At 43.1% G+C, this 27,526-nt stretch overlaps 1 protein-coding gene across 3 annotated transcripts in view; it reads right to left on the reverse strand.

Moving 5' to 3' along the window:
* The window catches only part of SETBP1 (SET binding protein 1), a 398,052-nt gene that overhangs the window by 98,688 nt on the left and 271,838 nt on the right, over nucleotides 1-27,526 (reverse strand). For all 3 annotated transcript variants that reach the window (XM_070452640.1, XM_070452639.1, XM_070452638.1), the window contains one exon: nucleotides 15,525-18,981. In XM_070452640.1, the coding sequence (XP_070308741.1) occupies nucleotides 15,525-18,981 (3,457 nt within the window). The remainder of the gene's footprint in view (nucleotides 1-15,524; nucleotides 18,982-27,526) is intronic.

Raw genomic sequence — 27,526 nt, forward strand, 5'->3', positions numbered from 1 at the left:
ACCATGTGGTAAGCTGTGCCCTGGATGCTCTCGTGTATACTCTACTTTGCTTTGGCTCTCATAAAACTCTGCCAGGTAGGTATTAATAGCCTCGTTTTTCAGATGAGGAAAACGAGGATCAATGAAGCTCAGTTGTCCAAGGTCATGCTACTAGTAAGTGGGGATTTAGTATCCAAATCTGCATCCAAGAGACTTTAACTCCATAGCATTTTAATGCTCTAGTATGCTGCCTGAGACATTGCTGGATTTATTCTCAAGCTAGTGAGTTATGTCCTGTACAACTCAGATTTTATTTGAGTGAGTCAAGACATTCTTACCTAAAATAAACAATACAGGCCATAAGTAAATAAGCACTGAAATGAAAGTGAAGATATTAGTTATATCAGAGAAGTAGGAGATGCCAGAATGGTTAAGGAAATAAGTAAGACTTGGAAGCCAGATTGAAAAGAAGAGATGTTCTATGTGAAGGAGGCAATGGGGTAACTGGAGATTCAGATCCAGGGTAATTATGGTATTTTCTGTAGGATAAGGTAGAGATTTAGCAGAACTCACAGCAAGTCTCTAAGATGAAAATGATCAGGAAACAAGGTGAGATAATGGAAGGTCTTTTAAGCCAGATAAAGAATTTTGGGCTTTATGCAAGAGAAATGGTTATTTCTACATCTGGCATCAATTACTCATTTTGTTATGGTTGCCTTCGTGGATGCTTATTTCATTCTTCTTTTTCCATTTCAGTAATTAATATATTTATTTAGTTAGAGCTGGGCTGATTATTTCTAAAAGGATCCCCCAAATGAAAAACGGAGTAGAGAAGCATTGCTATGGACAAAGAAGGTGCAGCCCTGGCCTGGTAGAAGCTTGGGTTACATGAATGAAGTATTTCTGGGGCTTGAGGGGCTTCCATAAGCAGGTGGAGCTGACATGCTACACTGGGGAAATCAGCCATTCTTTACTCAGTGTTCTCACCAGTATCAGGAGAAAACACCCAGAAATAAGCTACTTCCCTCTAAGATAGACCACTGGAACAGAATTTCTTTTATTATAATTAATATCAATTGGTACTAGAAAAATCATGGATGAAAAGTAAACACAAAAAGTTATTCAGCTATTTTATTTAATAAAATAAAATTTTATTTGTACTGTCCATGAAAATGGAAGAAATCTGGAAGATTTTCTCTTCTCCTTTGCCTAATGCCCTATACCAATACTCATCTAGAACATATGTTGATGTAGGCTTAGATATATCCATTAGGTATACGAGGAAGAAAAAGAAGCAAGTATAGGTAGTCCTTTGTGTCACAAACCTATAATCAATAGCTAGCTCCCTCTCTTTAAGTGATCTTGGTATGAGTGACAGCAACGCTGACCAATGAGTGTAGCTATAGTGTGTGTGTGTGTATGTGTGTGTGTGTGTGTGTGTGTGTGTGTGTGTGTGTGTGAAAGAGAGAGAGAGAGAGAGAGAGAGAAAAGTGGGGGTGGTATTTGTAACAGACATTGGCTGGTTGCATTTTTCACTTCCATGTAGAATTGTGGATCTCAAGCTTTGGAAAATTTATTGCATCCCCAACTTGTCAGATTCTGATTTGAGAGAAATTCTCAACACCTGGAAACTCTTGGGAACCGTCTTCAGTTGTGATTACCCGGCCCCCTTCCCGATTGCTGTCCTGGCATTTGAACTCTTGTGGAGATTTTATATAAGGCAGTCTGGAAAGTGGGATGGCTTTTATGCCCAACTGCCGCCGCATTTATTTAAAAAAAAACTTACTCGCCTGTTTGAGCAATGACACAGAATGCAGAATGAAAGGTTATGGCCATAAAGTGGTCAATTCTGGGAAGGCACTTGAGAGAAAACTGAAAAGACCAGGCAGTCGAAGCGGTGATGGGGAAGAGAGGAGAAAGAGGGGGTGGTGGAGGAGGGGAGCATGGGCTGGCTTTCCTGGGGAAGAAAGGGAGGTAGGTTGCAAGGTGAGCAGCTACCGTCACCATCAACTAGAGACCTGTGTATTTACCTTATCATAATGGTTATTTAGTGGGATTGTAGTTGATTTTATTTTATTATATGAATTTTTTTCTATATTTTCCAAATTTTATTCACTAACAGTTTTTTTTTTTTTTTTTTTAGATGGTAAAAGAAACAATATGTGTTTTTCCCAATAATCCCTTGCTCTATACAATGGGTAGAGAATCCGTTTTTACTGTTGTTCTTGGGTCTTCAACGAGAAAAATATACCTAGTACTAAAGGGGTTTGTTGCTGAATTAGGAGAAATTCTGACAGACTTTTAGGACTGCTGCTGCTGCTACTACTGCTGCTAAGTCGCTTCAGTTGTGTCCAACTCTGTGTGACCCCATAGATGGCAGCCCTCCAGGCTCCCCCATCCCTGGGATTCTCCAGGCAAGAACACTGGAGTGGGTTGCCATTTCCTTCTCCAATGCATGAAAGTCAAAAGTGAAAGTGAAGTCGCTCAGTCATGTCTGACTCTTAGCTACCCCATGGACTGTAGCCTACCAGGCTCCTCTGTCCATGGGATTTTCCAGGCAAGTTTACTGGAGTGAGTTGCCATTTCCTTTTAGGACTATGTCATTCCTATTGAAAGATGACAAGATGTCCCTTACTTATTTGTAGTTGTAATACTGCCCAAGACTATGTCTTACACATTTCAGACACTTGATGCCTTTAAATTGTATGATTAGAAAAAATAAAGAAAAACTATAATAGCACAAAGACTTTGTCTTGTAAGAGAACTTTCCTTGGCCTACTGGTCTTTCATGGAATATAAGACATGACAAATTGGTTCAGAACCATAGTTTTTCACTATGGAATCCCAATTCCTGGTAGATGGTTAAAAGGGGATGAAGTCTCCTACCACTTTGCCGTATGTTTTAGATATAACCTCAAACCCATGGTTTCCTTAATGACTTACTCTGGTCTGTTTTTATTTTTAGCCTATCTCACTCTCAAGATACAAGTTTTGTTTACTACTAGTTATGTAGGTATGTTTTTCCAGTGGTCATGTATGGATGTGAGAGTTGGACTATAAAGAAAGCTGACGACCGAAGAATTGATGCTTTTGAATTGTGGTGTTGGAGAAGACTCTTGAGAGTCCCTTGGACTGCAAGGAGATCCAACCAGTCCATACTAAAGGAAATCAGTCCAGGGTGTTCATTGGAGAGACTGACATTGAAGCTGAAACTCCAATACTTTGGCCACCTGAGGCAGAGAGCTGACTCATTGGAAAAGAAACTGATGCTGGGAAAGATTGGGGGCAGGAGGAGAAGGGGATGACAGAGGATGAGATGGTTGGATGGCATCACCGACTTGATGAACATGGGTTTGGGTGGACTCTGGGAGTTGGTGATGGACAGGTAGGCCTGGTGTGCTGCGGTTCATGGGGCTGCAGAGAGTCGGACATGACTGAGTGACTGAACTGAACTGAAGTGAGGTATGTAAAATTCCTCAAACTCTTCTTTAAAAAATAACAAAGTTTTAAGTATTAGGTTTAGTGTTTTGTGATTTAGTGAATAAGACCATTTTTGTTTTCCCTTTGCATCTCCTTTGTGATTTTTCATAATGTCCAACCTCCACTGAGTCTCTGTTCACCAGATGAGATGCATGCTCTGTACATAGAATTGATATCAGACCCTGGGTCCAGCTAACTGGCTCCAAAGAGATCCTTTCAAATTAAAAAAAAAAAAATGTAAGAGCATGGAAATTCTTAAAAACTAAAAATAGAACTACCATGTGACTGAGTAATCCCACTACTGGGTATAAACCCAGAGAAAACAATCATTCAAAAAGACACATGCACCCCAATGTTCATTCCAGCACTATTTACAACAGCCAGGACATGGAAACACCCTAAATATCCATCAACAGAGATGGATAAAGAACATGTGGTACATATATACAATGGAATATTACTCAGCCATAAAAAAGAATGAAATTGGGTCATTTGTAGAGACATGGATGGAGCTAGAGACCATCATACAGAGTGAAATAAGTCAGAAAGAGAAAAACAAACATAGAATATTAACACATATATGTGGAATCTACAAAAGTGGTATAGATGAACTTATTTCCAAAGCAGAAATAGAAACAAAGATGTAGAGAATAAAATCTATGGATACCAAGGGGGGAGGGGGATGAGCTGGGAGATTGGGATTGACATATATATACCACTGATACTATGTATAAAATATGTAAGTAATGAGAACCTGTTGGTAAAGAATCTGCCTGCAATGCAGGAGACCAGGGTTCGATTCCTGGGTTGGGAAGATCCCCTGGAGAAGAAAATGGCAACCCACTGCAGTATTCTTGTCTGTGAAATCACATGGACAGAGGAGCCTGGCAGGCTACAGTCCATGGTGTTGCGAGAGTTGGACACAACTTAGGGACCAAACCACCCACCAATGAGAACCTACAGTATAGCACAGGAAACTCTACTCAGTGCCCTGTGGTGACCTAAATGGCAAGGAAATACAAAAAAAAGGGATGGGGTATGTGGCTGATTCACTTTACTGTACAGCAGAAACTGACACATTATAAAGCAACTATACTCCACTGAAAATTTTTTAAAATTGTAGCAAAGATCAAATTGCTTAGCCAGTTCCTTATTCTGAACTCCAATATTTAACCCACAGACAAGGCCTCTTGAGGGTTCTTTTGATAACTCAAAATCTGAGTCATGCTACTGACCTTGCAAAGACTTTGGAAATACAGTGGGAAAAACGGAGGTGATGGGAAAAGTCAGGAAACCTGGAACCTAGCACTTTCTCTGTGCAAAACTGGTTCAGTGACTTGGGACAAAGACTTCAACCCTCTGGGTTTAGATTTCCTTGCCTGGCAAGTGGGAGAGCAACACTTATCTGCAAATCTCAGTAGAGCAGGAAGATCAAATAAAAGTTGGGAAATGTGCTTTGAAAAGCAGAACGCCCCCTTCAGATGTAAGGGGTCACTGGGATGTACCCCCAGGGAAAGCTTTTTATCTCTTTGTGTCCTCAGATCCTCCATCAATACAGAAGCCCCACCTCCCGACCCACTCATGCCCACCTTCTCAAGCTCTCCAGGCCCTTCAGAGAAGAATGGGAAAACCTCAGCAGAGGCAGCTCCTAGACCTGCTTGTACTTTCTTCTTTTTATCCAATTGGTTCTGAATCCTTATGTAATAAAGTAAACACTCACATCAACTTGCTTTTACAACACGCAACTTACTATTCTAAAAGTTATTTTTCTGTAGACCTGGTGTTTATTTCCAGTCATTAATGGGTAGTTTGTCATTATTCTCTCTAGTTGTTTTCCACATGTGTATATATCCATTTCTTGTCTCCTGGGAGCTTTACAAGGTCTTTGAGGGAGGCATGTTTCCTGGGACTTCATCATTTCACCCAGCACCAAGCTCACCACCCTTCATGCTGGGCCAGCACCCTTTAACACCAGTGTGTACTTCATCCCTCCTGGATACAGTTTCATAATCTCTGTGTGCAACTCTGCCTTCTTAAAAGTCCGACCAAACCCATGGACTGTAGCCTGCCAGGCTCCTCTGCTTATGGGATTCCCCAGACAAGAATATTGGAGTGGCTCGCCATTCCCTTTTCCTGGGGACCTTCCCGACCCAGGGATCGAACCCGAGTCTCCTGCATTGCAGGCAGATTCTTTACCTGAGCCACCAGGGAAGCCCTCTTAAAAGTCCATCCCCACTCACTGCTAACGTCAACCGAGCTAAGTACCTTCCTAAACTGGCCACATATGCCCAGCTCCAGGTCTTCTCCCATGTGAAATGGAATGTCTTCAGCCTTATCAATAAACAAGGATGTAACAGCCAACAGTGATTTCAAGCTTCCAAAAGTGAATGAGGGCTTTGGAAAGGGAACGCAATGCCTGAGATCCAGCATGCCACCACCCCCATGGTGACTGCCAAAGAGCTGGGGGTGGGGTGGGGTGGCGGAGCAGGTGTGAGAAATAAAAAATAAAACAAAACAGGATTTGGCCCCAGATAGCCAAGGTGCATATGAAAGGAATGAATTCAGTGAGCCCAGAGGCTTGCATCTCCCCAAACAGAAGAATGCTAAATTCCTTAGCTTGACGTATGGTTTTCCTTATTGTGTGAGCTGGTAGCTCAAATGGTAAAGAGTATGCCCACAAAGCCGGAGACCTGGGTTCAATCCCTGGATTGGGAAGAGCCCCTGGAGAAGAGCATTGCAACCCACTCCGGTATTCTTGCCTGGAGAATCCCTATGGACAGAGGAGCGTGGCGGGCTACAGCCCATAGGGTCGCAAAGAGTGGGTCACGACTGAGCAATTAACACACTACTGTGCGTGCTATGTGCTAAGTTGCTTCAGCTGTGTCTAACTCTGTGTGACCCTATGGACTGTAGCCCACCAGACTCCTCTGTCCATGGGGATTCTCCAGGCAAGAATACTGGAGCGGGTTGCCATGCCCTCCTCCAGGGGAGCTTCCCAATCCAGGGTTCAAAGCCTCATCTCTTACGTCTCCTGCATTGGCAGGTGTGTTCTTTACCACTAGGGCCACGTGGGAAGCCCTTTTCCTTAGTACTTAACAATAATCTTTAATGTTCAGAATGCCTGCTCCCTTTGTTGCCAACTTGTGTATCGTTTGACTGCCTCTCCTGCCTCCTGGGCTCAGAGTCCTTCACATTACCACCAAATAAAATAACTCTACTTTCAGGTTGTGACTAATTTTTTAGTTGACATCCATCTGGTGCCTCACTGAATCACTATGCATCCACTCTCAAGGGTTCAAGTCCAGGATTTTGTTTTTCACTAAACACTGTCATCCTTTCTGATCCTGGATCACTATGGCTTCCGTTGTTGGCCACTGAGTTGGCACAGATTAAATTTGGTCTGCATTAATCCTCAGGTTGTTTTATGTATGTTAACTTCATCTCTTTTCAGTATAGTAGAGGGAACTTAAGGCCAGGAGCCCTTTCTTGCTTTTCTTTTGCTCTGGTCTCTCTATGTATTGTATCTTGGCACTATGTTATATGTTTAGTAACTAAAGAGCTCATAATCATTTGCAAGAAGGTAAGCATTTTATGAACCAACATATATATATATATATATATATATTTATTCCATAGAGTAGTAAAGACCTCTGAAAGATCAACAATTAAGCTTTACTCTATAAAACTTTGTACACAGTAAACATTCAGTAAGATTCATTTACCAAAACTTGAACTGTTCCTCCACACACTCATGGTAGCACAGCACATATGCATGGAACCATAAAGAGAAACTTTCAAACAGCCATTACAATGACCAAAAATTAAGTGCCTGTGTGTCTGTGGGACAAGCAAGGTGGAGCCTGCCTGGAATCTCTGACCTCTTTTAAAACACTAAAACCCTTTCTATATGTGGCCCTCACAGGGAGGCAGAATGACATAGGATAAAGAGTTATGGCATTGTTTTTATGCTCCCTGAATTGGGAGAACCTTAGACTGAAGCCCTGCTAAGAATGAATGCATCACTTCCCATCAAGGGCTCACTATAGAACAAAGCCTTCTAAGAAGTTGGAGCTTCTAAGAAGCTAGAACCACAACCGAGTTTCACTTTCTGCACCTTCACCCCCTACTTTCTCATCATCTACTTATTCATTACCTCTTTACCACCTGAACTTGGCACATAGCCCGACCCCCCCTTAACCATACAAGGCACTAAATACATAATTGCGAACTTTTCTGCTGTCTCCAGAGCCACCAATATATTCACACCAGTTCTCATATATCCCCATCTTCTACGGACTCTGCAGCTCAGGCCCTCGTGCCGTGCCCCCACCCCCATTCTTCTGAAATTCATTCTGCTCGGTGCCCTTGTTTCTTCTCCAACAATTCTGTCATTCCGGCTGTGTCTGCCCAATCCCCTCTCACTCTGCCTCTCTTTCTAAAGTGAACCACAGGGGTCCCCCCTTCCGCTCTCTTTCCTTAATTTCCCACAGTCCCCCCCTTTGGTGAATCTCTAGCTGTACTCTGTGCAGGGCTGCCAACTGCTGCTTCAACCACTCATCTCCACACACCCCAACCACATTCCCTCTTCAGTGTCCACGGTTCTGTTCACGTGCCATCATGCTTCCAGTTGCCTGAGGCCAACAGATTGGAACCCTCTTTGATTTTAGCTAAAGAGGGAAACAGATGAGCCAGGAATGACTCATTATTATTATTTTTTTTTTCTTTGAGCACCTAAGTAGATATGATGCTTTTAAGAGGCTTATAATCTAGGGGGTGGGCTGGGGGAAGAAGGGTAGGTAGTGGGTACAATTCAAACAAGAAATGAATTATTACAATGTCATATGAAAAATGCAAAGATGGGGTAAGTTTGCCCAACCCAGACAAAAGGGAGGGAGCAGTCAGGGGAAAAGACAATAATTTGGTCATTTCACAATTTTTGCCTGAATAATGAAATGGCTGTCCATTGTCTACTTAATTAAGCACAAGCCTCAGAGTGTGGGGTAAAACCTTTAAACTCCAGCACACATACTCCTTATCTACCATGATTCCCCAACTGCAGATCCTAACCTCAATAGACGAGGCTAAACACCATTTCCCAAGTGTTTCTTGGGTATTTCCTCCTAAATACCTTTATTGACATAGCTTCCTTTCCACTCTGTGCTTGACTCCAATTCCTCCCATCACCATCCCACCAATCTCCATGCTCCAAAAGACTCTTCCATCCTTGAAAAACTGCCAAACAAAAGCATTTCCTGGTTCCACCTCTCCACCAGCACTGAAAATACGGCAATGGTTTATCCTCATTGGACAGCCCAACATCTTCTCTATGATTTCCTGATGGTCCTTATAGTCTATAGTATGAGTTGCATCTATTTTCCTCCCTTAGCTTATTCAGGAGAGCCTCCTGATTGTACCCTCTTTGAGGGCAAAAGCACTGAGCTACTTAATGCTTTTTTACTATTATTCATTAATAGTAACGCATCCTTGATCTACTCTCCCAGGACTGCACAAACCCATGCATATACTAGACACTAAATTAATAATTTTAAAAATGTCCCTTGTCTTTATTAGTTCCTCTTCAATTCAACTACTTTGTGTGAAATGCTATACTGGCACAAGTCTAAGCCACGATCTCAACAAGTGTTCAGCCCTATTGCTTGTTGGTTTACAGAGTGAAGACATGGTTTTCTGGAGGTTCCTTCCAAAGGCACTATCCTTATCATGGCCCAGTGACAGGCTAGCCTTTGGAAGGCATGCTTTACTGATTTTTCTGGCCAAGAAAAGCTCCATGTTATATCAAAGCCAAGTCTGTCAAAATTGTGCCTTCTCTGTAGATAGCTCAGACGGTAGAAGCTCTGCCTGCAACGCAGGAGACCCGTGTTCGATCCCTGGGTCAGGAAGACCCCCTGGAGAAGGAAATGGCAACCTGCACCAGTATTCTTGCCTGAAGAATCCCATGGACAGATGAGCCTGGCAGGCTACAGTCCACGGGGTGGCAAAGAGTCAGACATGACCGAGAGACTAACACTTTCACTTTCTGTACCTACACCTGAATCTTCATAACTCTCCAAAGCCACAGAGGTATACATAAAATATTCCAAAAGGATGGGGGAAAGTTTGCCACCTGTGGGAAGATAAATGGCCTGGAGACTCCATGCTCCAAAGGCAGATTGCTGGATTTCTGGTTCAACGTAGCAAAAGAGATGCTATTTTCTTTTTTTCATTGTCAGAAAGTATGGGTCACAACATTTAATTTGATTAATTCCTGGTTTCCAAAAGGAAACCTTAGGAGGAACTGTGAGAGGCTCCATAAAATAAGTATGTGCAATTGTGAAGACAGAAAAGGAAAAAAAAATTACTTCCATCACAGTCCACAAAGATCGTTTCCAGTCCCAAACATGGGTCCCCAGAGATAGCCTGGAAACCAAATTATTGTCAAAGAGATACTTACCTTTTACAACAGCTCACAGCAAAATAAAACATATAGCTTAACATCTCTCCCACACTCACCTTTCTCTCTCTCTTTTATTTTTCTTTTATTCTCTCTCTCTTGCTTCCGTTTCTTTCTGCCTGATGTTAAACTTCCCACTCTGAGCCCTTCTACCAATTAGATATGTATCATTGGATGAGTCGCTTGTCCTTCCTAAACCTCAGTATTCTCATAAGCAAAATGAAGTGTTTATACTATATTTGTACTCTTTTACTTCTAAGTGTGACTATAGGTGCAAGTTTGCTCAATCTGCTCTCATACAATTGGTCATATTGGTGCTCTAACTTATTTGGTTCTAAGATGATGACTGTGGTTTCAGCCTGCACAATGAACAAGTTAATTTGTTGGTATAATTATGAGGTCTCATCTTTTGGAAAAGTGAGATCAAATGGTTAAGTGAAGTTGCTTGAGCCAAAGATGAATGGGATGTCACATAGGTTAAGACGTGGGCCAGAGGAATCTGCTTTGAAACTTCACTGAACAGCTAATTAATTGGTCAACTAGGCTATAATGTGGGTATTTTCTCTTTAACTGCACAATCTGGTGTGTGTATGTGCTCCAATTCCATTGCATAAGTTCGAGAATCTTAGACTATCAGGTCTGGTCAGAACCCTTATTGTCCTAGTATTATTTGGGAAAACTGTGAGTAAAAAAGATCTTCCAGCTGGTTAGCAGGGGAGACAAGACTGAGGCAGGTACTCATCATCTCACTAAACCACACAGCAACCATTGGCTAATTAATCTTTCACTTCCTCCCACAGGATGACCTAGAATTCAACTTGGATTGAGGTCAGACAGACCACACTTCACCACTTTTCCATTTTTTACTCTTTCTTCTTTCCTGGTTTTAACTTTCTCCTCCCATGAGTCCTCTTCTTCCTTCTATTTCAGTTTTAGAGAACTTTCCACACACATGTTTCTTTTGTATGGTTTTCATGACATTTTGTCCATGTGGTTAATATTCCCTCATCTGTATGACTGATTGGAGGAGGCTTCTGTGTTATTTTTGGCTTGGGCATCCATTTCCTGCCTGTGACTGACAACAGAGACTGCCTTCTGAAATGCCCACAGTGCCTATAAGAGGAGCTGACAGAGGGCAAGGCAGAGCCACAAGAAGAGGTAGAGTCTCCCAGGCTCAAGGGAATCCAGCTCCCTACATGGCAGGCCTCTGATATCTGAGACGTGAGCTAAGAAGGAATTCTCAGCATCCATTCATCACGGGGAAAGTACTTGACACTGGGGACTCACCTTGATTAAGAATGGCATTGGACTAAGAGGTAACAGGTATCAACTTAACTCTCCTCACTGTTTCTCCAATATCTGATGGGAGCCTGGAGAGCAGCGGTCAAGATATCTGAAGCTCCTGGCCTAACTTTACATCAAAGTATGCAAAGATTGTTTTCATCAAGAGGTTGGAACAGGAAGAACATCATTCACACTAGAGGCTTCTTCCACTGCCTCATGAGACCTTAATCAGACCTTAATCTGAGAGCATGTAGCATCATCTGAATATGCATTGTCACCCTTGGACACATTTGCTCTCTGGAATGTGCTGCACATCAGCGTGCATGAGATGGTGGTGCCTGGTGAGACAGAAGCCCAGATGAAGCTTTTTCCAACTCTGAGAGTCTATGAAATTCACCTTCCCACTATTTATCCATTATTTGGCTCCAGGCAAGCATTTTTATAGGTGGAGATTTACCAGATGGTGTGCATTTAGAAAACAGGTCAAAAGAGTCACTGCCTTTTGAAACCAAAGAAGCAGTAGGACAGGAGTAAAATACAGGAAAAAGGTAAAGAGTCTGTGTAACTTTCCAGCTCTAGGTATGTGGTAAGGGGGCTAACAAGACAACACATCTATATACTGGGGCAGGGGGATGGAGAAAGAACGACTCTCCAAGCAGAAGAGAGGAGATGAAGTGTGTGACTGCTACTGCTGCTAAGTGGGGTCTCTAATTCCTCTCTCCATAACGGTCATGACTTCCATTTGGGCTTCCCTCACAGCTCAGTTGGTAAAGAATCCACCTGCAATGCAGGAGACCCCAGTTCAATTCCTGGGTCGGGAAAATCCCCTGGAGAAGGGATAGGCTACCCACTCCAGTATTCTGGCCTGGAGAATGCCAAGGACTATATAGTCCGTGGGGTCACACGACTGAGCGACTTTCACTTTCATCAGTTCTGATCTCAGGGAGTGCTCAAAGTCCTCTTCTCACTTTGCTCCTAAATTTGGTTCTCAACAGGGTAGAGAATGGCATTTATATTTATGCCATATCAATTTTGGAGAAGACTAGCTCGTGTGAAATTGGACATTAAGATGCTATGGAAATGAGCCATATGGAGAAGGAAGAGGTGGAATTAGAGAAGGTGTGGAAAGACAGATGCTTATTTTCTAATCATGACCTTCAGTACCAACTATCCAAACAGATACCTCAATTCAGATAAAGTCTCTGAAAATCTTAATGCTTCCAGTAACCTCAGTCTCATCTCATCTGTCTCCCAGCTTTTAATGGGACTTGGCACTCTTTGGAGTGTATTACATTAAGGTGAATGCTTTGGGTTCCAAGTGTTAAGGACATTTTTTTCCTGATGTTTCAAGGGTTCAGGAATAGAAGAGGGCATTTAAAATATCAAGGAGAGGCCATGCTTTAGAAGGAAAGGGAATGATAGGGAATCTGGTCTGTTCCAATAAGGTATTCATCAAGATGTGTAGGGACAACAGGTATAACTATATAGACACAGAAGCCACTAACAATTTAGATTCATGATGATGTTCACATAAAAAACTCAAAGAACACAAAACTAACACAAGCAGTGGCAAAAATAACTCAGGGAACTGGATTTTAGAAAGGACAGAAGTGGAAACCTTGTCAGCATACATGTTTCCAGGTTGATATTTAGTCAAGTTTAGTCCATAAGAAATCCTCCTTCATTGGCTGGGAGCTAAATCAAGGGATGTCTTCTTGTTTTAATTACTCTCTTAGGCACTCATCACATAATCACTGTGCAGATGCCCTAGGGTAAAGCATGTAATCAGAGGGTAGATGAGATTCTGAGAGGAAGGGTGGTGGTGAGATATAGGGACACTGACTGGGGACGAGGACCTGTGTTCTATCTAGACTTGGCCTTAACTAGCTGGGTGACATGCGGCTGAGTTGCAATGCAGTGGGCAAAGCCCTAGGCTTAGAATTAAAAGTGACAGTTTTTCTGAACCTGACCAGGTCACTTGATCTCTGAGCCTCAGTGTCCTGTTTCATAAAATGGAAGTGAAAGTATTTCTCTTCCAAGACTGCAGGAAGGGCACTCTAAGAAGTACATGTAAAATGGCTTTAAGAATTGAAATATGCCATACAAAAGAGATCTGGCCCAATTCTTTGAGTTATGGGTTGGCAGATAGTACCCCCAAAGAGGTAGGATATCATGCCTAAGGTCATAACAGAGTTGGGTGCAGAACTCAATTTCCAGGCTGAATCCAGCTTTCTGTGGCTAGCTGCAAAACAAGAAAAAAGTTGGGGAAGGAGAGGGAGAATTTTAAATGAAGTAGCAACCACCTTGTGAACACAAATACAAGGAGTTGTGTATGGCTAGAGTGTGGCTGCCGTCAGACACAGGGCCCAGAGATAAACCTCTAGCTCACAAACTTTAGCCAGAGCCCACCTGTAATACAGTCCAAACACACAGAAGTCCCCATAAGACTGCTGAGAACCCTAATGTAACAGCAGCTGGTTTTAGATTCTGAGACCTTGTTTCTCAGGTCAAGTTCGGATTCTTGCTTGCAGGTTCTCAGCAATAACATACCATTATTGCCTTCTAACTAAACAATGCTAAGAAACTAGAAATAAGAATGCCCTCTGCTCATGGCAAGTTCAATTCCACCACATTGTAAGAGAAAGTAACAATATGTCTCATGTGAAAATTTAATCTTTTAGCAACTCTTGTCTGTGTGTGTTAGTTGCTCAGTTGTGTCCAACTCTTTGTGACCCCATGGACTGTAGCCTGCCAGGCTCCACTGTCCATGGAATTCTCCAGGCAAGAATACTGGAGTGGGTTGCCATTTCCTTCTCCAGGGGATCTTCCTGACCCAGGGATCGAACCTGGGTCTCCTGCATTGCAGGCAGATGCTTTACCGTCTGAGCTACTAGGGAAGCCCAACTCTTGTTTGGATGGGCTTAATTTAGGCTTTGCACAAAAAAATAAGCACCTTCAATAAAGTCTGATGATCAGGAATGGGGAAACCCAGAAGAGGACATCCATCTGGGCAGACATGAAGTGTGGGCCATTTATCACCTTCGGCAAGTGCAGGAGACATGACTGCTAATTGGTCTCTTCATTAAGCAAGGAGACCATCTACCACAAGAGCAACTCAAGTGGCAATTGGGGCAATCTTTAAGTGGCTTCTAACTCATAGCCATATTTCCTCCTGAAATCTGCTGGCCTGGAAAATGTCTCTAATTCTCATGAATAGATTGCCTTCACTTTCACTAATTGACTCCCTGTGAAGGAGGAGGATGAGCAAGGGATATGTACCATACACAGAGGTCAAACAGTACACTCAAATCTTATCAGGAATGATCAGTCCTTTAAACTAGGCTTTGGCCAGAGAGCTTGTCTGTCCTAAGGAGTATAGACTCTTTTCCTAGTAAATAACTACTCTGTTCTACAGGAGTCTTACCATCTGTGTGATATATGGACAGGGACAAAGGGATATATGTGTAGAAGTGTGAGGCTTCTGTGGCAAGGAAGGTTTACGTGGGTGGGCAGATTAGCAAGGAAATTCTGCCAGCACCTGACAAGGAATGAGCAACCAGCACTTCAGTTTAGAGATTAGTGGGCAAATCCCAACCCCAGTGGATGTGCCAAGAGACACGGTGGTAAAGTCCCGCGGAGGCAGGAGACTTATGGTGCTGACAGCCAGGTTCCGCCCCGGCCCCACTTCTATGCAGGGAAATGACAGGTCAAGGTTTCACTTGAGGGGTCTACAAAGGGCTGCTTATCAAATGCCCGTGGACAAAAAGAAGAAAGCATGGCCTTGGTCTGTGGCTTCCTTACCATGTAGCCTTCAAGATTCACTGGTCATTAGCTTCCAATGGCTCTGCTATAGATGTGTCAACCTAGGCTGTGTGACATCTAGAGCTAGCATGTCAGATAAACTAGATTATTCATTTGCATGCAGCTCTGACATTCCTGGGATCTTGTTGGTATTTCTAGTGAGTTTTACAAGATTTACCCAACTCGCAAATTTATCATCTGATCAGATGAGAACCTAGGCACCATATTTTTCATTAAAAGCATAAAGGTAGTGGGTATGGATGTAGTCTAGGCAGCTACTGGGGCTGCCTCTGGGCCCACAGTTCTCAGGCAACGGCTCCAAAAGAGACAAGATAATAAATACTGAGTAAACAAGGCCCAAAACGTACAGCAGACTCCAATGTACAAGAAGACCCATTGTCACATGGTTTCTACCTCTCTGCTGAAACTAGTGAGTGCAATAATGTGCCAAAGACAGTGGACTGCTGAATGGCAGGGCCCAGCAACCAAGTCACAGGACAGCCCGAGTCTGAAGAAAATTCGGCCTTACCTGGAGACACGGAGGAGTCGTAGGAACTCCTCTCCTTGCGGTTCATCTTGAAGGCCTGGATGTCCTTTTCCCTGTACGTTCCAAAGCCTTCGTAGCTCCTCCTTTTATTCGCACTCACATCACTGTCCCACTTGTCGTTTGGAGGGTTCATCTCGCTGAACACATCCAGGCTCTCCGGTCTTGCGCTGCCCCCGTCCCCACCACTGCCAGAGTACCTTTTCACGCAGGAGTCCGCAGGCTCGCTGCCCAAGTCGCCCTTGTCCTTGGCCTGCGTCCAATGCTGGGCGTCCGAAAGCGACAGCGTAGACAAGGTGTCCACCTCAAAGTTGTTCTTGGACGCTTTGTGGCCGGCTTCACTGTGCTGGTGCTTCTGCTTCTCCTTATGCTTGCTCTTCTCACTCACCAAGGAGAGCTCTTTGTCCGCGCTGCCCAGCCGCTCGCCCAGGATGTGGCTGGAGAAGCCAGTGGCTTTGCCTGCGAAGAGACCACTCAGGTTGTCGTGGGTCCCCAGGAGCCGGTCTTCCTTGTGCTTGTGCTTGTGTTTGTGTTTCCGCTTGTGGAGCCGACCGCTGGACAGGCTGGCGCCGCCCGCCTTGGGAGGATTCAGGGGTGGCTGCCTGTCACCGAGGCCCAGGCCCACGGGCCCCTGCAGGTGCATCCCGTGTTTTGCTTTATGCTTAGCCGTACCAGACATCTTCACGTGGGAGCTCGTGTGGAACTGAGGTGGCGGCACTGTTGGCCTCATGAATGGGGACGCTGCTCCGAGCGTGTGTGACAGGTACAGAGGAGCTGGGTACTGACTGTAATAACCAAGGTTCATCATAGGCATTGATGTGTAAGGCATTCCATAGGGTGCATAGTAACTTCCACTGGGAATAGGGTAGCTGAACCCTTGTAAAAAAGGCACCTTTGTCATGGTGTCATTGGTTTTTGCAGGCCTACCACGCTTCTTCTTTGACTTTAAGTCTGAAGTCCTACGAAGATAGAGCAACGGGTCATACTGGATATATGGCACCGGGTAATAGTGATCAAAATTAATCCGAAAAATGCTGGGATACGGATTCTCATGGTAGAAGGTATAACTCCGGTGGGAGATCCTGAACACCTGGAACTTAGTGATGAGCTCTTCTAGGTCTGCCAGAAACTGGAGATCATCACGGTTTTGCAGGCTTTTCCGTTTCCTCTTGTGCTTTGGCTTCTTGAGGCTTTCGTGGGCCAGAAAGTTGTCCACGATGAGATGCTTCTGCCGGTGGCCATGCCGGTTCTTTGTGCTGGTGTCAGATGGGATGGCCTCCGGGTTGTCCAGGGAGCAGAAATCAAAAGAGTACCTCCGTCGGGATTCAGAACTCTTCTCTGCTTGGTCAGACGTGCTGTTGTTGTCTGTCCCAATGCCACTGTCACTCGGGATCGTCTCTTCACTGTGGGACTCGCTCACAGGGGACAGTGTTATCTCCTTAAGTGACCCGATCTCGCAAAGGTGTGAAGGGGAGTTGGCCATCAGCCTGGGTGGAGACAGCTTCCAGGTCCCACTATGGATTCCCTTTTGGGTTTTGGTTGGAAGAGCACTGATGGGCTGGAGATTTGGCATAGTTTTCAACTCTGAAAAATTGGTTTCAGTGCTGGCGGGGCTCAGGTTGCCATTGGACCCACCCAACTGTGTCGAAAGTGGGTGCATAGCTGCTGGTGAAGACGCCACAAGTGACTGAAAGTTGGAAGGCACGGCGGGAACATCCGGCTGGCTAGAAACAGGCCTCGGGTGCTTGATGGCTGTTTTGGGTTCTTCGGATGGGGGTGGCAGCTCTGCCCTCGGCTTCCTGCCCCTTTTCTTGCCGATGTAGATGGTGCCCCTCTTGCTGACATTAATCTGTTTGCCCAGTTTGCTCTCGATCGCTGCTGCTCCAGGGCTGGTCTCCGGGGGAGCTTTGGCCTTCAGTGCTATGCTGCTGGAGCAGGACAAGATCTGGTTCAATATATTTTTCCTCTTGAGTGTTTTCATCTTATTAATAGTTTTGATGGTCTTCTTATCCAATACCCCAAGCTTTCCAACTTTTTTGTGAAATTTCATCTCACTCATGGGTTTGTCCTCTCCCGGCACTAGTTGGGCCAACTTAGCTAAACTGCGTCGTCTCTTTCTCTTCTTGGTGCCAGGAAACTCCCGACTGATGGGACTGACTGGACTGGTGGACGTCCCCTCATGAATTGTCTCAACCGTGAGCAAAGGCTGCTTCTTTGGTCGCCCCCGCTTCTTTTTGACTGGCGTGATCACAGTAAGACTGTCTGTGTTGGTGTAGAGAGGGCTGGATGGAGTGATGGGATAAGCAGAAGGTGGTTCCACCATCAGTTTATCGGAGGTGGCCATGACTGCCTCCCGAAGCAGACTGGTGGGTTTTGGTTTGCTGCACGTCCACCTCCGTTTTGCAGCAAATTTGGGGTGCTGGATTTCTGGCAGCTTTCTTGGAGAGTGATCTGTGCATGTTGGGGGCGTCATGACCATGGGTGGCTTTCTCTGCTTAGGTACACCTCCTGGGACAACTTTCTCTGCATTTACACCAGTTTCAAGGCCAGCTGAGGGCGACTCGTTCTCCATCATTTTACCCAACTTAGGGACACGGGGATCTTTCTTATTACCCTCAGGGTTGGAAAATAGCCTATTAACTACTTCACTGCTCATAGTGATTCCAGAAGTCAAGGCTTTCTCTGGCATGATCTTTTCCACCACTGCTTTGATGGACTGTCTCTTTTTCCTCTTATGGCTGCTTGGATCGAGGCAAGGTGCCTTGATAGGGATAGTAATCCGGACATGGCTTGAGTCATTTTCAGGATTACTGATGGAACTCACATTCTGCCTAGCTGGTGAGGCCTCTTGGGCATTATCTGCAGAGTAGCCTTCCCTTTTCCCTTCTGTACTGTCAAATGCTTTCTGAGCATTCTTGACCCAGTCTAGGTCTGAGTTTGGTATGGTTTGACTTATCACGTCTTTTTTACTGGACTTTTTCTTGCTGCTTATAGTAGGTGGTTCAAGGGGCTCCTTTGTACTTCCTCCATCTTGATCTACCAAGGGCTGAATCCCACTGCACTCAGCAGAGCTGCTGGGTGGGGCTGGTGAGCTGTGGTTGCTTGGAGATGGAACCACACCTCCCAAGAGCAGATCTTTGTTACTGTTAGACAACTGATTCCATGTGCTCCCTGCACTGCCTTTCTTACCCTGGGCCTTTGCAAAGGAAGCCATGGGCTCAAGAGCTGGGATCTTGCTGGTGCTTGCAGTTTCTCTGCCAGACTCTGGACTGATGAAGCAATTCTGAGTGGCAGGTCCATTGTCAGAGTTGGTGGACCAGTCCATGTGGTTCTGGCTGCTGCTTTTTTGCTGGTGCTTTGGTTTTAAGGTGTCACTGGTGAAATCCTGTGGGAGGCCTGGGTCATAGTGGAGAGCTGAGTGTTTCTGTGGCCGCTCATAAGCCTAAGGGTGGGTGGAATGGAGAAGGAGAGAGAGAGAAACAAAGATGAGCATGTTGAAACTATTTAAAATTTCATATCAAAAGGCTTAATTATTTATAAGTTGGAAATAGCCACCTTTAACACCAGAATGCTTTGTGGAGGTATTTTTCAGTTTCTTTAGTAAAAATATGTTGTGTTGATTTTGAACATTAATAAGGATGCTTTAATCGCCTTTCTCGCCCTAAATAACAGGATCTATCTTGGTTTAATGCAATCTCAAGAATGAGAACTGTTTAGAGATGGGAGGTCCTCTAAAGGTCCCATAGTCCAATGCTTCCATTTTCCAAATGAAGAGGTCAAAACTTCAACCATGGAGAGTCCTGCCCAAGGTGGCAGAGTTCAGGAGAGCATCTTAGCTTCTCAACAACCTGTGCTCATTTCCATAACTCCAGCTGCAACTTATTTCTGCCCCAGCTTCTCCTCAAACGCACATGGTTTCCTATTGCAGTTCATGTCTGCTTGGGGTTTACCCTGGCGTACAGCATCCCTGCACTCAAACAAGCAGCTCATTAGGGACCAAGAAGCAGAAACAGCACAAGCTGAGGAATTAAGAGGGGAAGTTTGTCGTGAAGTACGGGCTTTGGAAAAATCTGGTTTTCATGAAATAGAATGAAAGTCTAAACCCAGTGTTGCTTACTTTGCCCCCAGAAATGACAAAGCTTTATTGAGACAATCTTCTGGCAACACAAAAGTCAAGGGAGGAAAAGCAAGCAACTCAGGGGTGAACTGTGGCTCCTTTAGAGTGATAAAGGGACTGTCCTCTGTTACCAAATACCACTTTAGGGCCTTTGCTACATGCATTGTTCTTGTCCCAGTTCTGGCACCTTATCATTTTGATAAGGACCTTGTCTTTTTACCAACTTATTACTTGAAACGATAATATTGTCTGTTTATTGTTTCAAGACTGTGATATATTTTCCTAGTGGTTTGGTTTTAAAAATAAATAAGACTTAACTTTCTTCCAAAAAAACAAAGAAAAGGGAAAGGGGCCTGTTAAATGTTTTCATGAAATAATGTACCTCATCTTTGTTGTACTTATCATAGTTTTAAATTTACATTTGATTTTTGTGCTAATTTAATTAATGCCTGTTTTCCTTTCTAGCCTGTATACACCATCACAGAGATACCAAGCACAGTACCTGGAAAATAGTAGGCACTCAATAAACATTTATTGAATAAATGAGGGAAGACCCATTTTACTATGGGTAATCCATTTTATCATTAGTGAGATTAGTGACCTGTATATTGCAACATATTGTCTGCAGACAGTTACCCTCTCCAGCCCTATTTCTTAGGACATTTCTTCTGCATGCACCATTATCTCTCATGAAGACATCTATCACAATCCTTGTAATGCAATGTGCTATTTTTTGTGTACTTTTCTGTCTTCTCCTAGACTAGAAGTATTTTGAGGTCAGAGATGCTCTCATTTATCCTTTTATCCCCAGTATCTACTACAAAGCAAACCACCCAGAAAGTTCTCAATAAATGTTTGTTGAATGAACAAACAAAATGATATTTAAGATGTCTATTACCATGACAAAATACATGGCCACACACAAAAGACCATAAGGCACCAATCACTCATTTCATAATGGCTCATAATGAAACTGGAGTGCTCAGATGCATTAAATGTTGAACAAAAGATCCTTCCCAAATACTTAAGGACTAAAGATACTTGAACGGTAACTCCCCCTCAAAGCAATTTTTACTGTTAGCTCTCTTCCATCTCCCATTAATTGTTTCACTTTCCAATTAACTCTGCCTTTGGGGAAACCCATGTGACTGTCAGGAGGGTGGATTTCACTCTGGCAGTTGAAAGGTGAGGCCTGCTTACTTACACTCAGGGCAGACCAGCTGAAAGTAAGCAGTTAAGCATGCCTGGTTCTCAGTGCCTCCATCTGGACACTGCCGGATCCCATTGTTTCTACCATTTCAGCTGCAATTTGCCCTGCTGGGAGAGCCTGGCAATCAAAGGGCAGGGTGCACAAAAGGGAAGCACAACAAAAGATCAGCAGTAACGGGGGAAATGGTGCTTTAAGCCTGGTGCTCAGATGGCTGCAGTGAAGGGGCAAAGAGGACTGAGGAGGAGTGCTTTTTAAGGGGTTCAGGAGAACAAGGCTTTCCTTCCAGCAGTGGCTGATGGCTATATCCAGTTGCATTTCACAAAATCCCATTTCTTCATCTGTCAGCCATGACAGATTATATACACAATGGTGAGGCTGTCAGTTCCAATATGTCCTTCACTGAGAATTGAGCACTTACTCCATTGAGACAGAGATAGACAAGGCAAAACAGGCTCTGAGCTCAGTTGCAGGGGTGCAAGCTCTCCCTCTCGTCCTTCCCCAGCGGTCTGGGGGATATGATTCCACATAGAGGGCTTTGACTGGGGCCTTTATTAACCCACATAGCACATGTTTCCATTTCCCCTTTAGACTGTGGGGTTTTTTCCCGGGGATCAGACCTGAATCTTTCACGGACTTTATACCACCCTCAGTCCCCAGCAAGGCTATCTCTGAAATGGTTAGCAAAGAAGGGAAGAGCTGATGATATTCTATATTGGGCTAGATTATTTTTATGGAAAACTTTTAATACAATCAAGTTCAGCATGGCTCTTGGTTGCTTCCCCATCCCCACAAATTGACTGTGGAATTCACAGTCATTCTGAAGGTCTGGCTTCCTTTTTATATGTGCTTTCCATGCACATTGAGCCTAGGCCAAATGTTCATCAGGGAACTACCATTTTGAAAACACTAGACAGATTTCTCTCCTACAGGATGTGTTTATAGAAGCATGTCTGTCATGTGAAAATTACTTTATAAAGTAGATAACTACACCCTCCCCCACAACCAATGTATAAATTAACTTATATAAATTTAAATTTTGTACAAGTCAGATTTCTTTTTAAAGAGCATTTTATTTTTTTACATAATTTAAAAAACAAGCATTAAATCACTGCATAAAAACTTAAAAGTCTATGAAAATGGAGTAAAGGAGACTTATCTCAGGGTTATCCAAAGCAAGTCCCAATTTTTGTCCCAATAAGAGGATAACATGATGATTCTGGCCTGAGGAAAATCGTATAACTCATCAAAAATCAAGCATGACTTTGTGGATGACAGACGACACTTTTGGGTTAGCTGTGTTTGTGCTACTGTTTGCTGATACCAGTCATTTTAATGTGCTGTTTGTGAGATATTTTGCTTTTACATGAACAGGAAGATGTGCCTGGGTATAAGGGAATGAGGGGAGCTTTATCTCTTATTTTGGCACGTGGTACTTCTCAAGATGTGGTCCTGGATCCCTGCATCACAGCCAGCTAAGGTTCTGGTTATTAATACAAATTCCTGCGCCCTGCTGCAGATACACTCATTGGCCATCTCCCAGGGTGGGACTAAGGAATGTGCATTTTAACATGCTCCTCAGATAATTCTGAAATATAACTGAGTTGTAAAACCACTCATCTACTGTTTTAACACCATAATTCCTCTGGGGTGGGTCTCTTATGTGGTTGCTACGACATTCACAGCACTTTTTGGTGGTAAATATGCAGAGTTACCACAGGCCTGTTAGGATATGTAGTTTGGCACCACTGAGCATTCCTGATTGCTCTCTGAGCTCTTTGTAATTCACATAGTTAGAAACTTTTAACACAGTCCATTCTCTGTTCAGGTTTTCCAAGTATACTGCGCAGTGAGCAGAAGAGTCAATTACATAGGTGGGTGAGAATCCTGTCCTCCCAGAAAGAACTGGGCATGCAGAGGTTCATGACCTCCCACCCTGGGATTTCTACTTCCCCATCTCATCCAAGCCAACCCCAGAGCTCTGGGAATCCTGGCATTCCACCCCTGAGGCTTGAAGTGAGTGCTCAAGCCTGAGCAAGAGGTGAGTGTGGGAGAAAAGGAATGCAACTCCACGCTGTCTGATTCAAGGTTCTCAACCCTGGCTGCACGTTAGAATCATCCAGGAAGCTTTGTAAAGAACACCACAGCTCGGATTTGACCCAGGCCAATTAAGTCAACATTCTAGAGGTGGGACCTGAACAGTAGTACATTTTTCAAAGCTCTCAGCCATCCCAATGCGCAGACAGAGTTGAGAACTACCAGATTATATCAAAGACAGGGGTCTGGGTTAGGGACTAAAGAGGCTCTGATATTATCAGGAGATGTTCCAGCTCAGTGGTTTTCAAATGTGTTCCACAGAGTCCCAGGATTTTGTAAAGACATTTCTGAATTGTAGCCAGTGAATTGGGCAACAGAGAGGCTCCGGGCCATTCTTTTAACCCCCAATTGAACAGAGCAGCCATGCAAAGGATTTCATTTAAGAGAAAGGAGGTGGAGAGAGATGCGTCTGTCATTTAAGAAAAGACTGAAAATTACCATTTTGGCACATGAATTGGAGGAATGCTCATGCCAGCTTCCACTGAACTTGCTCTCAAAGCATCTCTTCTAAGCCCAGTTTGTTCTGCTTTTGCGAATGGTAGGTAGAGAAGAATGTCAACTAAGTACCTGATTTAAACCATGGCTTTATGATCCTCTAAATTCAGAGAATTCCATGAATTCTCTGTGTCCCTTCAAAATTCCTATGTTGACATCCTAACTCCCAATGTCATGGTATCAGGAAGTGGGGCCTTTGGGAGCACAGTGTTGGATTAGGTTATGAGAGTGGAGACTTCATGAAAAGGATTAATGCTGTTATAATAAAAGAGACCCCAGAGAGTTCACTTGTCCTTCACCATGTAGGCACACAGAGGGAAGAGGGCCATCTATGACTCAGGAAACGGGCTCTCTCCTCACACTGAAGCTGCCAACACCTTGCTCTTGGAATTCCCAGCTTTCAGAACTGTGTGAAATAAATTTCTGTTTTTACAAGCCACTCCATCTACGGTATTCTGTTATAGCAGCCCAAACAGACTAAGACAATGGAACATAGAAAAGCCCCTAAATGCACATGACGTTTCCAATTATATATATACAGTTCTCATTTCCTGCCACATGAATTGCCCTCGGAAGTTACCTTAATGTGGTTCCCAAAGGAACCATTCTTGATTTGCTATTTGGGGGCCGTGAATGATATTGAAGTACTCCATTTATTGGGGGGTGATAACAGCTTACACAAATGCAGAGGCCACTATCACATGCTTCCTTGAGTACACAGTTATTCTATGTAATTAAAAATGATTGCTGACTTGTTTCCAACCATAATGGCATTAATAGGTATTAGACTTGACTCTGCTATGGAAATAAACATAAAACTATAAAATACATGAAACAACTATTTTCAGACATTGGGCAATAGGCAATATAAGCTGTGATTCTAGAGAGAAGGGAAACTTAAGAGGCTCTGCCATATCCCTAGTTTTCTGCCAAGAACAACTTTCTAAACCTAGGCACAGGGAAGTGGAACCCAGAGAACTATGGGTAGAGGAAACAGAGATCATAGTGTGAGAATCTTGAGGGGACTAGAATCTGGGGTCAGGGTACCTGAGAAGAGGTAGCCATGCAGAAAAGTTACCCTGGAAACCTTAAGAGAAATACCCTACGTCTTTGGCTAAACTTCAACTTGCACTTGAGGGCAAGTCTCCATGAAGTACAGCAGATATTTGCTATCGGGGACTGAATGTGAGCTAGAGTTCTAAGGTCACATAATATTAGGCAATCTTGCATTTCTGACTAGTCAGAATGGGGAGACTTTAATAAACATCCCAGATAGGCAGCTGATATCCCAGGAATAGTTCTCCTTAAGAGTAGGGCTACTTGAGCCCTAGAGTAAAAGCTAGCAAGGTCTAAAAAGAACCCTTAATAAGATAAAGCTAATTTGCCAATAAATTAACTACTAAGCAAAACAAAAGCCAAACTCTTCACAGGAAAATTATAAAATTTAGAATCTTTACAATATACTATCTACAATATCCAGGACACAACAAAAAATATTAGACAGGCAATGAAGCAGATAAATATGACCTGTAATCAGGAGGGTAGATATAGATCTAAGGCCCTCAAAACAGCCATTATGCAGATGGCCAAATATTATGGAAAAGACCGGAACAACGGATAAACATATGGGAAGTCTCAGCATAGAGATGGCGACTATACCAAAATAACAATGACATTATAAATTGGAAAAATACAATAACTGAAATGAAAAATTCTCTATGGGCTTAACAACTTACAGGACATAGAAGAGAAGCTCAGAGAACATGAAGAAAAGATAGCAGAAATTATCTAAATTGAAAGGTGCACGAAGTGAGGGAGGGAGATTTAAATAAATGAGAAACAAACAAACAGCACTTCACTGATCTATAGAAAACTATCACGTGGTCTAACATACATAAAATTGGAATCCCAGTAGATGGAGAATAATGCATGTGGATTCATATAGTTCAACAAATCCCAAGCAGAGTAAGCACACATAAAAAACTACATCTAAATACATTGTAAACAAACTGATGAAGACCAAAGAGAAAATGTTAAAAGCAAAGGAGAAAAAAGACACATTATATACAGGGAAATAGTGACAAAAATAACGCCTGACATTTTATCAATAAAAATCAAGCCAGAAGACAATGAATATCTTTAAAGTATTAAAACGAAAATAAAGTCAACTTAAATTTTTCTATCCCAGGAAAACATTCTTCATATATGAAGCCAAAATGAAGATATTTTCAGAAAAATAAAAAGTGAGGAAATTCACTGCTGGTAGATTTGAACTGTTTTTGTCGTTTAGTTGCTAAACTGCATCCGACTCTTTTACGAGCCAACAGACTATAATCCACCAGCTTCCCCTGTCCATGGGATTTCCCAGGCAAGACTACTAGAGTGGTTTGCCATTTCCTTCTCCAGGGAATCCTTCTGACCCAGGGATGGACATATGTCTCCTGCATTGGCAAGCAGATTCTTTACACTGAGCCACCAGGGAAGCCCAGATCTGAATTAGAAGAAATGTAAAAGGAAATCCTTTAGGGTAAAGCAAAATAACACCAGATAGAAACTCAGATCTACATGAATGAATGAAGAACATGGAAATAGTATATATGAGGGCATATAATATAATACCTATTCTTGGTCTTAAAATCTTCAAAAGCCCTGCTTAAAGTGGAGGTATTAACAATGTATCATGAAGTTTATGACTTTTATAGAAATAAAATGTAAAACAATAAAACAAAGGACAAGAGAAGGGTATATGGAAGTATACACTTATAAGGTACTTATATTTGAAGAAATACACATTAAATACAAAGATACAGCTTAAAAAGATGGAACGAGACACATCACACAAACATCAAATTTTAGAATGCTGGAGTGACTCAATTAATATAGTGCAAAATGACCTTCAGAACAGAGAGTATTACTGGAGATAACTAGGGACATTTCAAAATAAGAGAGTCAATTCATCAAGATTAAACAATAATCCTAAATTTGTTTGCACCTCATACAGATATATGGGAATCAAATACTGAAAATGAAAACTAAGAGAATTAAAGGAAGAAATAGACTACCATAATTAAAAGGATTTAACACTCTTCTTTCAGTAATTACTAGAGCAAATTGACTTAAAAAAAAAACAGAAAAAAATATACAGAAGATTTGATCAATGCTCTCAACCAACTTAACCTCACACAGCTGCAAAATATATTCACCCAAATACGCTGGATCACAAAACGAGTAGGAATGGACAGGGAGCACATATGAGTGTCCTCAAACATCATTTGAAGCAAGAAACTGTCAATTAAAACCACAACGAGATACGACTAAACCCCAAGTAGGGTCAGTTCAGTTCAGTGCAGTCGCTCAGTCGTGTCTGACTCTTTGTGACCCCGTGAACCGCAGCACGCCAGGCCTCCCTGTCCATCACCAACTCCTGGAGTTTACTCAAACTCATTCCTTTGAGTCAGTGATGCCATCCAACCATCTCATCCTCTGTCATCCCCTTTTCCTCCTGCCTTCAATTTTTCCCATCATAAGGGTCTTTTCAAATGAATCAGTTCTTTGCATCAGGTGGCCAAAGTATTGGAGCTTCAACTTCATCATCAGTCCTTTCAATGAATATTCAGGACTGATTTCCTTTAGGATGGACTGGTTGGATCTCCTTGCAGTCCAAGGGACTCTCAAGAGTCTTCTCCAACACTGCAGTTCAAAAGCATCAATTCTTCGGTGCTCAGCTTTCTTTATAGTCCAACTCTCACTCCATACATGACTACTGGAAAAGCCATAGCTTTGACTAGACGGACCTTTGTTGGCAAAGTAATGTCTCTGCTTTTTAATAAGCTGTCTAGGTTGGTCATAACTTTTCTTCCAAGGAACAAGCGTCTTTTAATGTCATGGCTACAGTCACCATCTGCAGTGATTTTGGAGCCCCAAAAGATAAAAGTCCAAGTAGGACAGCTAACATTAAAAATACTGAAGATAACCAGCACTGATAAGGGTACAGACAACTGAAACACTCATCCATTGCTGGAGGGAATGCAAAATGGTACAACTTTGGAAGCTGTTGTGGTCATGCCTTTT

Source organism: Odocoileus virginianus, chromosome 22, assembly GCF_023699985.2.
Source record: "Odocoileus virginianus isolate 20LAN1187 ecotype Illinois chromosome 22, Ovbor_1.2, whole genome shotgun sequence".
NCBI lineage: Eukaryota > Metazoa > Chordata > Mammalia > Artiodactyla > Cervidae > Odocoileus > Odocoileus virginianus.